Genomic DNA, 15955 nt, shown 5'->3' with positions numbered 1-15955 from the left:
GGAAATAGGCAGGCTCCAGTTAAGTTATTCCTGTTTTAATTAAAGTTTATCTGAGTAATAATAATAATTTAATACTGATTATTTAAATTATGTCGTTTTTATGAGTGTAAGTTTTATTATTTTTTTTCTTTTTTCTTTAGTTTGTTTTTACGCGGCAGGTCAAAGGCTACAAACAAAATGGCGGAACACCACAGCGCTGCAGCTACAGTGCTGTGAGCGCCTATTTTGATGTTACAGAATCTCTTTTCTGAATCAAGTATCGGTTCCATGTCGTTTAACCGCTCTTCGGAGCTCATCGCGTCTCTTTATTACTTTATGTGGAAATACTTCTGCGGAGTTCTGACGAGGATCTACGGGTGAACGCGGCTCTTGGGGAGCCGACAGCACAGCGGCTTGCAGCTGCGGATTTGTCCACAAAAGTGAAGAGCACTATCACGGATGCATGACTTATTCAAACTCTGATCAAAGATGAACAAGAAGAAGGATAAAGGATTCGAGAGTCCACGACCTTTTAAATTATAAGTATTCTGTTCTACGTTGCAAGAAATCAGAATGAAAAAAAATTGATTTCCAGTTGTGTTTCAGAATAGTGCTAATATTTACTCGCGTTTGTCACATTACTTACATGTTAATTGATTGGTTATTGCTTTTACGACCCATCAGGTGGTGTGCATCAACAACATCAATTTCCAAAGGAAGTCTGTCATTGTGAGTACTATTCTTAGTGGTGGATTTTTACATCCCAGTTTTTAAAGAAGACCAGAAAAGGGGCAGCATTCGTTGTATCCATTATCTATTAATCTCTTTATCCATCCCAAGGATTTTGTCTCACACTTCTGTCCATTTTCTTTCTTTTAGTCTGGTTTTTCAGGTTAATTAATAAAATCCTTCCCACTTAAGGAATATTATCCATAAATTCATACTTACGGTGGCCTAGAAGGTCCAACAAAATGCAAAACTTCAACACATCGGCAAAAGATAATTCATGCTAACATGAGAGTTAGAATTCACTAGCTGGTATAACTTCCACGTTAGCCTAACGCAAAAAACAAAAACCAAAAGGCTATAACACAACAACAAATGGTCACAATGGATGTTATGAAAAAACAAATATTCCTATGGTGGCCTAGGAGGGTCAAGAAAATGCCAAAACCACAACGGAATTCATTCAACAAAGGTTTTGATAAACTTTATCATAACTATAATCCTTCTGGGCTATTGTATTTATGTTATTAGATAAATACCCATTGAGGTTGAAATATATTTTTTTACAATGGTGAATTGGCTTAGAGGTCAGCAGCACACACAATGATTAAATTATGCGAAGTAAAATTCCTAGTTGCATATTAAAATAGCAAATATGAATCCCTATTTTCAGTTTGAAATGCAGATGGAGCAGCAAAAACAATTTTGAGTGTTATTCTAAGCTTCAGTGACAATTTATTTTAATACCTTTTAAGTATTTATTTGTAACCAGATAAATGAACCTCAAATCATTTGTATTTTTCTAGTGATAGGAGTGACTGACCTCTGCCTCCTCATTGTTTTGCAGGGTTATGTGGAGCTGACAATTTTCCCCACAGTGGTCAACCTGAACAGAATCAAGTTGAATAGTAAACAGTGCAGAATCTACAGGGTCAGAGTCAACGATCTGGAAGCCCCTTTCATTTACAATGACCCCACACTTGAGGTGTGCCACAACGAGTCCAAGCAGTAAGTAGAACCAGAGTTGTCACAGACTGGGAACCAACAAAGTAGTTTACGCTGTAAAACGTGGAGTTGATGAGTTCTGTGTGATTGGATGCCATTGTTTCATCTTTTAGCCATTTTATTGTTTTGTAATTTTGATTTCTTCCTGTCTTCATCACTTTGGCTTGGCTATGTAAGCTATTCCTGGTCTGAAAATGGAATTTGTTTTCTTCAGATTTTATTCCATATCTTACTACCTAAAAGTTGTAACATAAATGTGTGCTTCTGAAGTTGAGCACCGTGGAGGAGTTGTAGTAATGTGGGAGTTTGTTGCAGGAAAAAACACTGTTTAATTTCCAATTTTCCGAAACTATATTTGTAATTTTTACCATAGGTGGGTTTAAGCCTCTGCTACCATCTGTATGAAGTTGTTAAAGACAGTTTGTGTTCTACTGACACATTCCTGTCCTTGTCCATTAACTTATCTGAGCTGGAAATGTTTGGACAGCTTTCTGAATTAAAGTGCAGCTGCTGGATAACAATGTTTTTCCTGAACAGACGGAACCTGAACTATTTCTCCAGTGCCTACACAGCGGCTGTAAGTGCTGTGGACCCCGACGCTGGGAATGGAGAACTAGTGATCAAAGTTCCCTCTGAGCTCTGGAAACAAGGAGATGGTGAGATGATGTCTTCACATTCTCATCACACTGTCTGAAAAATGATTGAGATCATTTTGTGAATAACTCATATCACATGTTTGTGTTTGGGTCCAGAGCTGAAGGTGTTAAAAGTTTATATTGAGTTTTCATTGGACCAGCCCAAAGGGGGACTCCACTTTGTTGTTCCTGATGTGGAAGGCAGCATGGCAGAGAGGGGGGCTCACGTGTTCTCCTTTGGATACCAGAACTCCACAAGGTTGGACATTTTTGCAACATCCGGATTAACCAGTTTATATAAAATCAACTTTTTTGAGCTTCACATCATGTTATAATGTTATTCACTCATTAAAAACATTCCTGGAGTGTTGCTTTGATTTTTTTTCATGCATGTTTGAGAAATTTTTTAATCCCCCCGTGACAACCATTCAGCTGTGCAAAATGCCTAGGTGAACCTAGCCCTGCCTTCGAGGTGCTACTCCTCCTCATAGCTGCAGTTTCAGAGATTACACGTGGGAATTCTTCCATCTTTGCGTCCCCCTCTGAATCCTTTCTCTCTCCAGGTTCTGGTTCCCCTGTGTGGACTCCTACTCAGAGCTGTGTACATGGAAGTTGGAGTTCACTGTAGATGCGTCCATGGTGGCAGTGTCTTGTGGGGACCTGGTGGAGACCATCTACACCCATGACATGAGGAAGAAAACGTTCCACTACGTCCTCCCCATCCCCACTGCGGCTCCGAACATCTCCCTGGCTGTGGGGCCCTTTGAAATCCTCGTGGACCCCTACATGCATGAGGTGCGTACTCTGTGATCTGGCAGGATGTCAGTGAAAGATGTGCAGACATTCAGTTCTCAAATTAATAGAACAGGAAAATAAACTTTTTCTTCTTTTTCTGTTGCTCATCATTGGGCAGCTCATCTCTGAAAAACCTTGTTAAACCCAGGAACTTCAGAGACTTTGCAGCTCCCTGGTTATTGTCTCCTAATCTGAAGAACTTTCTCAGAATTTAAAAACTTGATCAGGTCTATCTATTTAGTCACCTGTAAATCAGCTGTAAATAGTCAATATATTTAAAAAATATATATTTGTTGACTAAAAATATTGATGACTAATTTTTATTTTAACCATTTCAATCTTCCAGTACCTTGTTTTATCTGGGAAAAACAATGTGCTTTTTTTTACAGTCACTCAAGTTGATTTCAGATCCATTATTGTCCAGTGAAATTCATAACCATGTGAAGATAAATACATACTAATACATACTGATACTAATCAGCTTGTCGTTTTTGTCTGTTTATTATAGTAAAGAATTAGGACCATTGTAGACAAAAGACACAAATCTTCAAAGGAGCAATTTTCTGACATTTTTAGGTCAATTTCACATATCTATAAGGAAAAAGTCTGATATTCTCTCTGGAAAAGTTGTAAATTTGCAAGAAGTAAAAATGAAAATTTTCCATATTGCCAACATAAATTTCCAATGTTAAAAGTAGAACATTGTCTGACATTGTAAAGTCAGACATTTGCAAGGGAAAAGAAAACCATTTAATTTCATGAGAAAATGATTATCTAAGATTATAAAGACAGACATTTGTGACAAAAAGTAGCAGAAGTTTTCTAAGATTGAGATGGAAATGTGAGGGATGCACTTGTGGATATTTTGCAGTGTCAGCCATAGATCATGTAATAGAGGAATAAAACCTCTGGGTCCAGTCTGGCTGCTGCCATGTGTCAGCTTCCTCCTCACTATTACAGGTGTGTTTTCTGGATCTGGTCCGAGGCGTTCCTGGTGAGTCTGGACCCAGGAGATGTCTAATAAATGAACAGAACCCAGGCCTACCACTGACACTTAAACTCAAAATCACAATTTACGACTGGAACATTACAGGACATCTGGAATATTTTATTACAAATATTTGAATTTATAATCTCTGAAATTGTATATTTTTTTTCTTGAGAATGGATTAGGATTAGGGAATATTCAACTTTTTTTTCCCTGTAAATATGTGAAATTAATCTCTAGATTAATCTAGATTTGAATGAGCCTTTCTGTAACTTCTCCTAATGACCACTAGATGTCTGTAAACAACAGTGTCAGAATGAAGTTGAGGTTTCTGAGACACAACTGTCCGGTTCTTGTGCCGAGCCCTCTGTCATGCTCCTGTCCTCTGCAGGTGACCCATTTCTGCCTGCCGCAGCTGCTTCCTCTGCTCAAACACTCCATGTCCTACCTGCACGAGATTTTTGAGTTCTATGAGGAGATTCTGACGTGCCGCTACCCTTACTCCTGTTTTAAGACGGTGTTTGTGGACGAGGCCTATGTTCAAGTGTCGTCCTACGCGTCAATGAGCATTTTCAGGTTTGCGTGGAGACAGATGTCTCGTCTGCAGATTGTTCCATGTTTTCTAGGTTGTTATTCATGCAGTTTCCTTTGTGTTTCAGCACCAACCTGCTCCACAGCCCTATGATCATAGACCAGACCCCTCAAACCCGACGCTGTCTGGCCCAGGCCTTGGCTCAGCAGTTTTTTGGCTGTTTTATCTCCAGAATGTCCTGGTGAGACGTAATTTGTTTCGTGATGCGAGGACAGAACCTCAGACTAAACAAGTGTTTATATTTCACCTCTTTTCACACCAAGTTCACCACCATGACTTCACCACCATGACTCAGCACCATTCTGCCTCTCCAGTGTGGTCATCTTAGGGTAGTTTCTCCAGAGTTTCTGGAGGTTTAAAGTGTGATGTAATTGGCCTCTGAGATAAACCTTCTATACCACATGTCTTCATAATGGAAAAAAACTGTCAGCATTTCTTGGAGGAGTCTTGCAGTAATATGTAAACAATCCTCAGCAGAGGCTGATCTTCTTTTTCCACTCAGCTACCATTTAGTCCTCAATGCATTTAGTAGCTGATGATAAGAGATTTGCAACAATACTCAAAAGTTTTATGTTTTTGGAGTGTTATAAGGAACACTCCAAAAGCTTCTGGGTAAATGGGCATTCTGGGTAAATCGAATCAATACCAATTTATGAGTCTAGCGAGAAAAATGATTCATGGTTTTTTTCCCAAAAACAAGAAAATACCCTAAAAAAATCTGATGCCGCTGAAGTTTTATTTCCATTTCTTGAAGAAGGAAGTTATGTTGTTTCCTTCAGTTGTTCTCGGTGCAGCACCCCCATAGGCAGGGAGGAGAAGAGGTTTCTTAAAGGTTTGGTTGGTTTGACATAATGCAGTGTGAAAGAGAACAGCAGCAACTGAAAATGGAACAAATACTGCCACTTTGCTCCCCAACTGAACAGAGTCTATCGGACGATCAGGTGTGAAAACACCCTAACAAATAGAATATCACTCTATCTATTTCCTCATGTTGTAGGAGTGCTGTCTTTGCCTTCTCATTCATTTTTTCCTTTTCTCCTCATCCCTCATTTTGTCTGACCTTGAAACAAACATCACATGTGGTGGGGCCTTCTCTCTATGTGGTGTTTAATGTTCAGCAGGCTGTTGTCATGATTTTTAACAGAGCGTGGCACTGCTGTTAGCAATTTCTCAAAGCAGGGGCTCACTGGGGCCCATAACTGAAAACAGGCCAGACTCATTATCCTGTCAGATGCAAAGAAAAGCAAAACGGCTCTTTACCACACCCATCTGCGTTAATTGACAAATGTTAGCTTTGTTAGCTTGAAGGTCTCCACACGCTTTTGTGTGTCCAGGAACAGAAGCTACTTGATCCTCGCAGACACACACACAGACACGCGTATTGCTCTCATGCTGTTGTTGGCTCAGTTGTACCACTATATTCCTCTTAGAGATTTACAATTTTCACTGAAGCTTCATGGAGGACAGCTGGTTTGTAAACAGTCTACTCAAAAAAATGAAACTGTTGATTTTTGTTTCTTTGGGGTTTCTGAGAGAAAAAATATCCATCATTGTGAATGATTCAGAGGTTCCTTGAACAGTAAGTCGCATATTCATGAGATTCTGAAGCACATACTGATGTAGGAAAAGAGTCCTTGCAGGTTCTAATCATGGAGTGGTATGGATGATCCATTCCATGATTAGACCCGGAATAAAGCAGGGCCTTTGAAAATGGGAGAAAAAAATGAAGGTTTATGTTCATACACAAATTCATTGGGAAAACTATAAAATCTTATTTCTCACTGTCCAAAGGTGAGGGAAAACATAACATTCAATATATTACAGTTCAGTTATCAGTTTTAGCTGATACAAGACTTCAGGAGGATCCACAGTTCAGTTATTAGGTAAAAGTGATAACTGAACTGTGGATCCTCCTGACGTCTTGCAGCACCGTCTCTTCCCACTGCACTAGTGGAGACTAGAATGCAGTTTTAAACAGTGAAATGAGACTAATAAGACAATTATTCACAGGTTATTTTCTGGTTGTTCTGGTTTAAAAGCCACAGACTGCAACTTCCAGCTGTTCGAAATGTGTAGGTCGAGTTGATTTTAAAAGCGCTGTCTTGATTCCTTCCACTGGACAGGAAGAGGAAAAGAAATAAACTTTTACCTGGATTACAAATGGCTATATAAAGACACCTTTACTGACACATTTATAATGCTTACAGTCTGAAACTGAATTATTATCACTTCTGTCTCAGAGGAAGTTTGCAATAAACCAAGATCTTTTGCCTTATTTCCACTGAGTGGTATGGCATGGTTCAATGTGGCCTTAACTGTTTCTTCCTCTGTCAGTCCGGCCAGATTCGTCTCCATTTGCAGACCTTTGCGATTCCTCCGTGTTTTAGAAATTACCTTTGGAACAAGCTGAGCCAAGCTGGGTATTGTGCGCAAGTGATTCGATTGGCAGCTGACTCGTGGTGCACCCATTTATCAGTCAATTTCCTTTATTTTGGGAGGTTGGTAATTGGTCTATGTTTAAATGTGAAGCTGATCTTATCCATTAATCTTATCTGCCTCAACAAAGCTTGAAAAACCAACTAAAAGCAGCACTTTACCACTGTATAACTGAGTAAAGACAACATTTGCCGAAAACGTCATACATCGTTGCATCAACTGGACGGGCCAACCCGCAATGAATGGATAAACCGAGAGATTTAGCAGAAACTGGCTGCCCAAGGGAACAGCCTGAATGACATCATCATGGCGTTGACCACAGCTTCTGCATGTTTACAGCCCGCCCATGTTCCCGCCCATATTCTTGCCCACATAGTGGAGAACACACCGCCAATAGAGAGACATCCATCTTGGCGAGAAGTGAACCAGAAATTAACTGACTAGAATTAGACTTGACAATAGCATTGTTGTTTTGAGCACAACTGTGGAACTGTTGACTATTATCCTCTTAACTGTTTTGTTTGTGCTTTGTGTGTCTGCAACATAGTTAGTTTTCCAGCAATAATGACCTCCTAATGAGAAACTTTAGAAAAAAAATATTTATTTCTCAGATATTTTTCCCAAATCTAAGGCTGAAAATCTGATTCTGTGAAGCTGAAAATAATGAAAACATGACCCAGTAGTTATACCTTCATCCAAGAAGGATAAATCTCTTTTTTTTTTTTGTATCTACTCACAGTAAATGCACAGATAAAATCAGCTCTGGTAATAAAAGGCAGCCAAGATTTAGCACAGCATGAAGCAGTGAAACCACCAAGGTTGAATCAACCTATTGTGCCTCATTTTAACAGGCTAATAAATCCATGATGATAAAATTATGTGAGCAGTGTGTGTGTTGTGTCAAGGACTGCCACAAAAATACCCAAAGGGCAAAACCATCTTACAGAAATGATGAGGCAGCTCAAGTATGACCTTCATTGATTCTGAGTTGCCTGGGATGGGGAAGCTAAGCTGTGTGGGCTGAAGCGAGATGGAAATGACAAACGAAGTGTTTTGGAAACTTGACTTCACATCATCGCATTAAAGCACATGACCTCATAGACAGTGCTGAATTATCAATGTAAGGTCACTTGGTGGCTATTAGTCATAAGGGAAGCTGATTCTTTTCCAAAAAATTAGCAAATGTGTTCCAGGCACATCAGTCTGTGTGGTCATATGATGATTTAGGATCAATGTTGTGCCTGTTGGTTCTCAGGAGGAATAAGTTGCATATTCAATTCATCCAGACTCAAATTAGGGCTACAAGTAACCAAAAATTATTATAGTTATTTGTTATTCTGATGATTATCATACTTTAAAAAAATAACACAGTCTACATATTTTTCATTTAGCTACTTAAAATGATTTTGTACAATATTGGAACTACAGTCAAATATGAAAAATAAATAATTCAATTGGTTTATTGAAGTAAGATAAACATTTTATTTCCTAAAATAAAATGTTTATTATTTAGGCAATTAAATGTGAATTTTATTGCCTAAATAAAATGTTTTAGGCAATAAAACATTTTTTATTTCCTAAAGTTTTTTACTTTAGGCAACCAGCTTAACACCAGCTTGTTAAAGGTTCACCAGCATTAACAACCTGGTGAAGCTGAAACTAGGCCACTTGAGAAATTTTGGCTAAAACCTATTTACTGATCACAGTTCTTCATGTTCATCATAAACATTGGTGTTCATAGTTACACATTCTGGACTCAATTCACAACTCCAAGAACTTCTTCTCCCTTCATTTCACATTATGCCTGACAAAACGTTTGAACTTCATATCGAAGGCTTTGGTGGTGCACTTTCGCTGATAATTCTACACAAAAAAATTCTAAATGGCTTATTATTTTGGGTATGAGGGAATTAAAACACTGATTCTGTTGAAGCAGATTAGCCTAAAAATTCTTCAATCATGTAAATCACCAACTACAAGACAGACTACATTTGTGTTAATTTGACTGTAGCTTTCTGAACACTGTTCTGAGAGAAGACTGGAATAGTAAATACAAAGCAAAGCTGACTGTAACTATCTAGACTTTACTCCAGAAAAACAATATACTATTTTTTTAACAAGTTTAGAATGAACTGTGCCTACTGCTTCTAAAAACCAGCGTCAATCAGAGAAACTCCGCTCTGTTACAATTTCCCAGATGGTTTGATTGAAATACACATTGAAAACATTCAGCTGTTAGAAAGAAGGCCTGTGACATTTTGGAAAGGCATGTTTTGTGTCTTATAACCGATGTTCTCCTGCAGGGCTGATGAGTGGGTGTTGAAGGGCATTTCTGGCTACATTTATGGCCTCTACCTGAAGAAGACCTTTGGAGTCAATGAATACCGGCACTGGATTAAAGAGGTAGCTGCTTTGCTTTCAACTGTTTCTACTGAATTGTACTGAGAGCCACAGAATCGTAGGGAAAAAAAGATCAAATCTTCCTCTGATGTAAAAGCTCTAGTAACCCACTTGATTTATGTATGAATTTAAGAGAATAATTTCACAGTTTTTCTTGGTTAAACTTACGTGCTTTTGTCTCATCTTTAAACCAGATGAGTCGTTTTGTTAGAAAAGGTTGAATCAAGTTCAACTAAAGTCCTGCTGCCATAATCAGTTCAAAGATAAGAAACATATTCATTCTTTCCTTTTTTTGTTTTTCTTAAAAAGTTAACAGAGGCCTGCAGAGTCTGAGAAAAACTCAAAACAGTCGAGACTTGATTTGGACCTTAAGTTTTATTGCATTTCAGAGTGTAAAAAATAAACACTGCTATAAATAATGTTGGACTTTTGAACTTTCAGGACCACTTTAACTTTTGCTGCAGACTGCATGCAGAAATTATAGCAAACAGTCCCTTCTAAAAAGATATTAAGCCCTTGTTAAATTCAGCTCTTTCTATCACACTTGAAGACATTTAAATAACATGGATCTTTGACAAAAATGTAAATGTGATAAATATATTTTTCAAAATGTTCTTTTCTGTGTTTGTCAGGAGCTGGACCGGATTGTAGAGTATGAATTGAAGATGGGGGGTGTTCTGTTGCACCCCACCTTCAGTGGAGGCAAAGAAAAGGACAAGTAGGGACTTAATTTGTTGAAAGCATGTTTTGACTGTTGCTGAATTTTTCCAACGAGGATGTTTTGTGTTTAATTTATAAATTTTCAATGTGGGGATCTGAAAGTCTGATTATTTCTGGAGATCATGCTTTGTGATTCAGGGCAGCCAGGGTGCAGCTATGTTCTGAGGAGGCAGAGCTCTGCTCACCGCAACAGTAGAGTCCACGATGTGATTAAAACTGTGAAATCAGACTGATACAGAACTAATCTGACATGTTACAAAGCGGTTATGGTCTAAATATTTGCACTCCAGCTCCAACTGAGTGGAATATTTATTCCTCAGTGGGGACTCCATTGCTGACAGATTTTAAATAAAAAAATGCAACAATAAATGTCTCCTTAATTTAGGAAGTCACAGTTCCTAAATTATTGTTACAACTTTTGATTTACACGTACAACAAAATTACTTATTTTAAACTGTCCTGAATATAAAATCCCGGAAAACTGAGATGTTTGGTTTGAGACGATGAAATATTTTCTTTAGCATTTCTAGGACAAGATGCAGCTTTACATTCCAAGCTTACAAAGTTAAGCATGTTGATTGTTGATTAATCACAATGCTCATTCAATTCTTTAATTGAATGACAGTACATACTCAATTAGCATATATATTGTAAATTTTATACTAAAAACATAGCAAGTTATATGTCACTACTGCCACCCATCACAATAGATATTGGGATATGAATTTTGTGCTATGTCACACATCCTTGGTGAACCCTAGGCGAAACTAATCTTTGTGAATAAGGCTTTACTCTGTAAACCACTGATGTTCAGAAAACGATCCCAGTACCTGGAGAAAGCCACCTGTAGCATCCGAGCTGACCCAGTTTCTCCATTTTCAGTCCCACTCCCCACCTTCACTTCTCCATCAAGCACCCGCACACCCTGTCCTGGGAGTACTTCAAGATGTTCCAGTGTAAGGCCCACCTGGTTATGAGGCTGATTGAAAACAGAATCAGCATGGAGTTCATGTTACAGGTATGACACTTCCATCACATCACCCTCTAGGCTTGTACTTCCCCCTTTTAAGCCAGAGTTGTTCTCCTGTAGGTGTTTAACAAACTCCTGAGCCTGGCCAGCACAGCTTCGTCTCAGAAGTACCAGAGCCACATGTGGAGCCAGATGCTTCTGTCGACGCACGCCTTCCTCAAATCCATCTCCAATGTCTCTGGCAAAGACATCGGGCCTCTGATCAAGCAGTGGGTGTATCCTTCCTCCTGCTGGGATTCAATCTCATCCGTTTGTCACAACAAAGACAATTATCAAGATATGTTGCTGCTGAAAAGCAAAGCTTCTTTGTAAATGCAAAGCAAACATGCTCATGCTGCATTACCTCTCAAATTACGACCAAATGATTTTTTTCCATGTTAGAAAAAGTTTCCCAGATTTTTGGAGTTAGTGTCTGTGCAGACGTCTAGCCTTAATTCTTCATGTGCAGAGATCAGAGCGGGGTTGTGAAATTCTTTGGCAGCTTTGCTTTCAACAGGAAGAGGAATGTGCTGGAGCTGGAGATCCGCCAGGACTACACGTCCTCTGGAACTCAGAAATACGTGGTGAGCAACACAACCGCTCAGCCTGCAGAACACACACACGTTCTACACACCGTTATGCTCACATTAAAAGTGAGCCGGTGGCTTCTTCTATGGGTTCATGTCAGTGAAATTGACTTGGTTTCTTTAAAGAGATTGAAGTCTGAATCAGGCACAGATATCAGGCGTTGTGTGTTTGTCTGCAGGGACCCATCAAGGTGACGGTCCAGGAGCTGGACGGCTCGTTCAACCACACACTGCAGATAGAGGAGAACAGTCTGAAACATGACATCCCCTGTCATTCAAAGAGCAGACGGTGAGCTACGCTAAAACGCACAAATCAGATTTACAAAAATCAGAATCAGAATTACAAAATTACAAAATTAAATCAGAATTCTGAAAATACATTTCCTTAATGGAATGGAAACATCACATTTATCTTGTGAACAAACTTATTCACTTATGATTTTAACTGAATTTCTTACTTAACACTGTGATTTCAAAATTGTGTTTCGGAGAATATCAACACAGTTTTGCACACAATAATAATGGAAACTTAGCTACTGTCATCACTTTTTTGCTGTTTCAGCATTTAAATCAGAAAGAAGAAGCAGCATTATCTTAAAGGCAAATATGTTATTCATAATCCTGCTCAATGTGGACAAATTTAAATGTTTTTTGTTTCTTGTTTTGTGGAAAAAATGTAGGTTTCTATTTATTTTTGGGAAACGTGTTGCTTTTTCTGGTATAAAGCTTTTTTTGGTAACATTTCCAGAAACAAGAAGAAGAAGATTCCTCTGATGAATGGAGAGGAAGTTGACATGGATCTGTCAGCAATGGAGTAAGAGCTTCAGCTCTTTTAAAAAAATGTCCTGTAAGAAGCATTGGCCTGGTTGTGTATTTTCACCTCTCCGTGGACTCCTCTGCAGCGCCGACTCTCCACTGCTGTGGATCCGAATAGATCCAGACATGTCCATCCTGAGGAAAGTGGAGTTTGAGCAGGCCGACTTCATGTGGCAGTATCAGCTGCGCTACGAGAGGGATGTGGTAGCTCAGGTAGGCTGGGAATTGATCAGGATCCTTCTCCTAGCAACAGGGGTCTGTCTCTGGACGTTTGCTTGGACCCATACATTTTTCAAAATGATGAACATTGATTTTGTCGACAGGAGGTTTATAGAATAAATTTTCATACTCTTAAAGTTGGAGAAACATAAAGTCTTCTGTAAATTTAGGACACTACTCCAAGATTCTTTCTGAAGGCCTCAGATGGCCTTTTGGATGTGACCCTGAGTTTCAATCTTTAAACAAGACAAACCTACAGAGGGCGGAGTAATAGTGTCAAACTCATGTATCTGATGTGATACATGTGATAAAGTATTCCTCACTAGGAAGTAGGCCGGTCACGATTACAAATTTTACTGTATAATAAATTGTTCCAGAAGTTATTGCAATAAACGGTAATGTTGTTTTGAGATCATTTCCAAGTAGTAGATAATGCCGTAATAATGCAAGAACACACACTTAAAATTAATAAACATAGAAAAATAAATATGCAAACTAACAAAAATAGCAAAAAATAAATACAAAATAAATCATGAAGTGTCTGAAAACTAAATTGTCCTTCAAAAAAGTCTAGTTGAGACCAAAACACCAAACATCCAGTGTTTGGTAGAAAGAGGCAAAAGAGAAAAACAATAAATCATTCAATTTGAAATTATTGAGTTTGTTTGAATTTGCTTATAGCAAAGTATATTTATTGGGCTCCATTTTACAAACATTTTTAAAGTTTTTTTTTTACTTATAACTGAGCTGTGTTGACAATGTGATGTAATCTCAAATTTCAAGGGACAGAAAATGCATTTCTGGTTAATCCTGCTAGAAATCTGTCCGGTAAAAAAAGCTGATGATATGTTGCTTAAGATAGTCATGTCATGCAGAAGCACGTCTTGGTTTTCTCCAGAATAAGAAAAGTTTCTGTTGACGGTGACCAGCAGCTGGGATTCTCCTCATATCTAATCAAGTGCATGGTGCTCCGTAGGCTAATTACATCCCCATAGGTCCTCAAAGCAACCCGGGTACAACACTCTTCCCTCTATTAAACGTAAATAACATTTTCTATTAGTAACTACCTAATTACAGGATGATACTGAATGATTTAAATGATTCTATTCCCTGCAGAATGCTGTCAAACATACAAACAGTTTGCTGATAAGTTCTCATCTTTGTTCCTTAAGTTAAAAGCTTTCACTTAGATGGCTACCTCATCTTCTCTGTTTTGCAGGAGGAAGCCATCACAGCACTGGAAAAATTCCCAACTCCTGCCTCCAGATTGGCTCTGACTGACATCCTGGAGCAAGAGCAATGTTTCTACAAAGTCCGCATGCAGGCCTGCTTCTGCTTAGCTAAGGTTGGTCTCTCTTCACTTTCATAATGATCAGGAAAACTGGAAAATTGTTGTTTTGCAGAGGCACCAGCTGGACCTGCTGTTTTCATGTGAAATGTTTTCTCAGTAAAGCCTTCCTAGATAGAGAATGGCTCCCAGATAAACAGCAGGTTTGTTTAAGCAGCAAGCTCTGCTTACCCTGGTCACATCCGTTCTAGTTATCACAGCACTTCTTTGACAGGTGAGTGACCTTTACAGGATGATGCACTGTGTTCTAAATTTCTATAAGAAAGCCAGAGATAAAAGAACATAAAATGCAAATTTAAAATCTAAAATAAATCATTCTGACTAATCAATCAATCAATCGATGTTCTTTTTTTCTTTTAAGAAAAGCTTCCATCACTTCATACATTTTTAATGTAATCAAGTCATTATTTATGTTATGAACTCAGGCTTTTTTCAAAAAGTGGCTATTTCAGTCATCCTTTCTGTGAACTGTGGAGTACACTCGTCAAAACAAGATGGTGGATCTTGGTTGGATTGACACCATCAGAATGTCAGAGTGATATCATCAAGTATGAAGACCCAACGAGTGTGAATTTTCAAAAACAGACAAGTTGATAAATTGTTAAAATGGATTCGTCACCCAGTCCTACGTGACGCTGATCTGATCTGCTGTCAGAAAGGTCTGACCGTCTGCCACTGTCCCATTTGCTCTGCCATGAGAGAAAGCTGACTGGCAGCGCCATCCACCAGGTCATGTTTGCACTTAGTTGATGACTTTGTTGCTCTGTTTATTAAGATATTGGTGCATGGAAAAATTGGAACTGGTCCATGCCTGGCTAATACCAGTGAAAACTGACACTGTAGTGTTTTCCTGTGTGGTCAGATATACTTCTGAACACAGAGTCATTTATTTGCCATTTCCAACATGCATCCTTCTGTCGTTTTTCTTTTTTTAATATGCTTCCTTTTGGCAAATTTTTTATTCCGCTCCACATTTTTCTTCTCAAATGAAAGTGATCCAAACCAATCAGATGTTCTGCCAAGTTCATCAGAGAATTAACATGTGCCATGCTTCACTGTGTGGTGAGCCTGGCTGACTCATGGTGGCTGCAGAAAAGAGAAAATGCTGAAAAACGAGAACAAAGAGGTTCAGTTTGTAGCTTTAGAGACTGACTGGACTCACTCACACTTTTTTACGCATTCTCACTCTCACTTTTAAATGTCACCTTTTAAAGTGAGTGTTTGGTTCCAGTAATATTGTGAAAGAGGTTATATAGAAAACCCAGAAGGGCCACCCGTCAGTTCAACTCTTGCTGCTCTGAATAATCCCATCATGTGGCTGCAGGAAATTCTCCTTTCTTTGGATTTCCATCCTACAAGTTCCACCTGAACCAATATTTTCACAGCACAATAAACTAACCGAGTGGAGGTTCAGATGGACGTCTCACTAAACCCCGACAGACTGCGTCAAAATGCTGTTACGACACACACGGGCTCGACCAGCGAGCTCAACACACTCTGTCATGTACATAAACACTTTGAAATCTAACGTTGACCCAGGCACTCCACAAAGTGAAGTCTGATGCACTGTCATGAACTTGGCTGCTTTCTGATGGGCCTGGATCACATGACGTTGTGAGTAACGATCAAAAAATGTGGAGATGAATAAGCAATTAGCCAAACGTGGAGAAGAAAAAGGCCAAGCGTGATCGGCCGTGTTG

General features: G+C 38.8%; 1 protein-coding gene across 1 annotated transcript in view; it reads left to right on the top strand.

The window, feature by feature from the left end:
- Positions 1–187: 187 nt before the first annotated feature.
- taf2 (TAF2 RNA polymerase II, TATA box binding protein (TBP)-associated factor) overlaps positions 188–15955 on the top strand; it is a 29512-nt gene continuing 13744 nt past the window's right edge. The window contains exons 1-17 of the mRNA XM_055041902.1: positions 188–518; positions 654–708; positions 1553–1713; positions 2248–2366; positions 2463–2604; positions 2909–3140; positions 4520–4704; positions 4788–4901; positions 9460–9559; positions 10189–10274; positions 11159–11294; positions 11367–11521; positions 11755–11869; positions 12052–12161; positions 12621–12686; positions 12775–12901; positions 14127–14252. Coding sequence (XP_054897877.1) covers positions 469–518; positions 654–708; positions 1553–1713; positions 2248–2366; positions 2463–2604; positions 2909–3140; positions 4520–4704; positions 4788–4901; positions 9460–9559; positions 10189–10274; positions 11159–11294; positions 11367–11521; positions 11755–11869; positions 12052–12161; positions 12621–12686; positions 12775–12901; positions 14127–14252 — 2079 coding nt within the window. The 5' untranslated portion in view covers positions 188–468. The remainder of the gene's footprint in view (positions 519–653; positions 709–1552; positions 1714–2247; positions 2367–2462; positions 2605–2908; positions 3141–4519; positions 4705–4787; positions 4902–9459; positions 9560–10188; positions 10275–11158; positions 11295–11366; positions 11522–11754; positions 11870–12051; positions 12162–12620; positions 12687–12774; positions 12902–14126; positions 14253–15955) is intronic.

This window comes from Poeciliopsis prolifica, unplaced genomic scaffold, assembly GCF_027474105.1.
Source record: "Poeciliopsis prolifica strain line A6 unplaced genomic scaffold, Auburn_PproV2 SCAFFOLD017, whole genome shotgun sequence".
NCBI lineage: Eukaryota > Metazoa > Chordata > Actinopteri > Cyprinodontiformes > Poeciliidae > Poeciliopsis > Poeciliopsis prolifica.
Note: the sequence above shows the minus strand (reverse complement) of the source record. Positions and strands in the feature narration are given on the sequence as shown.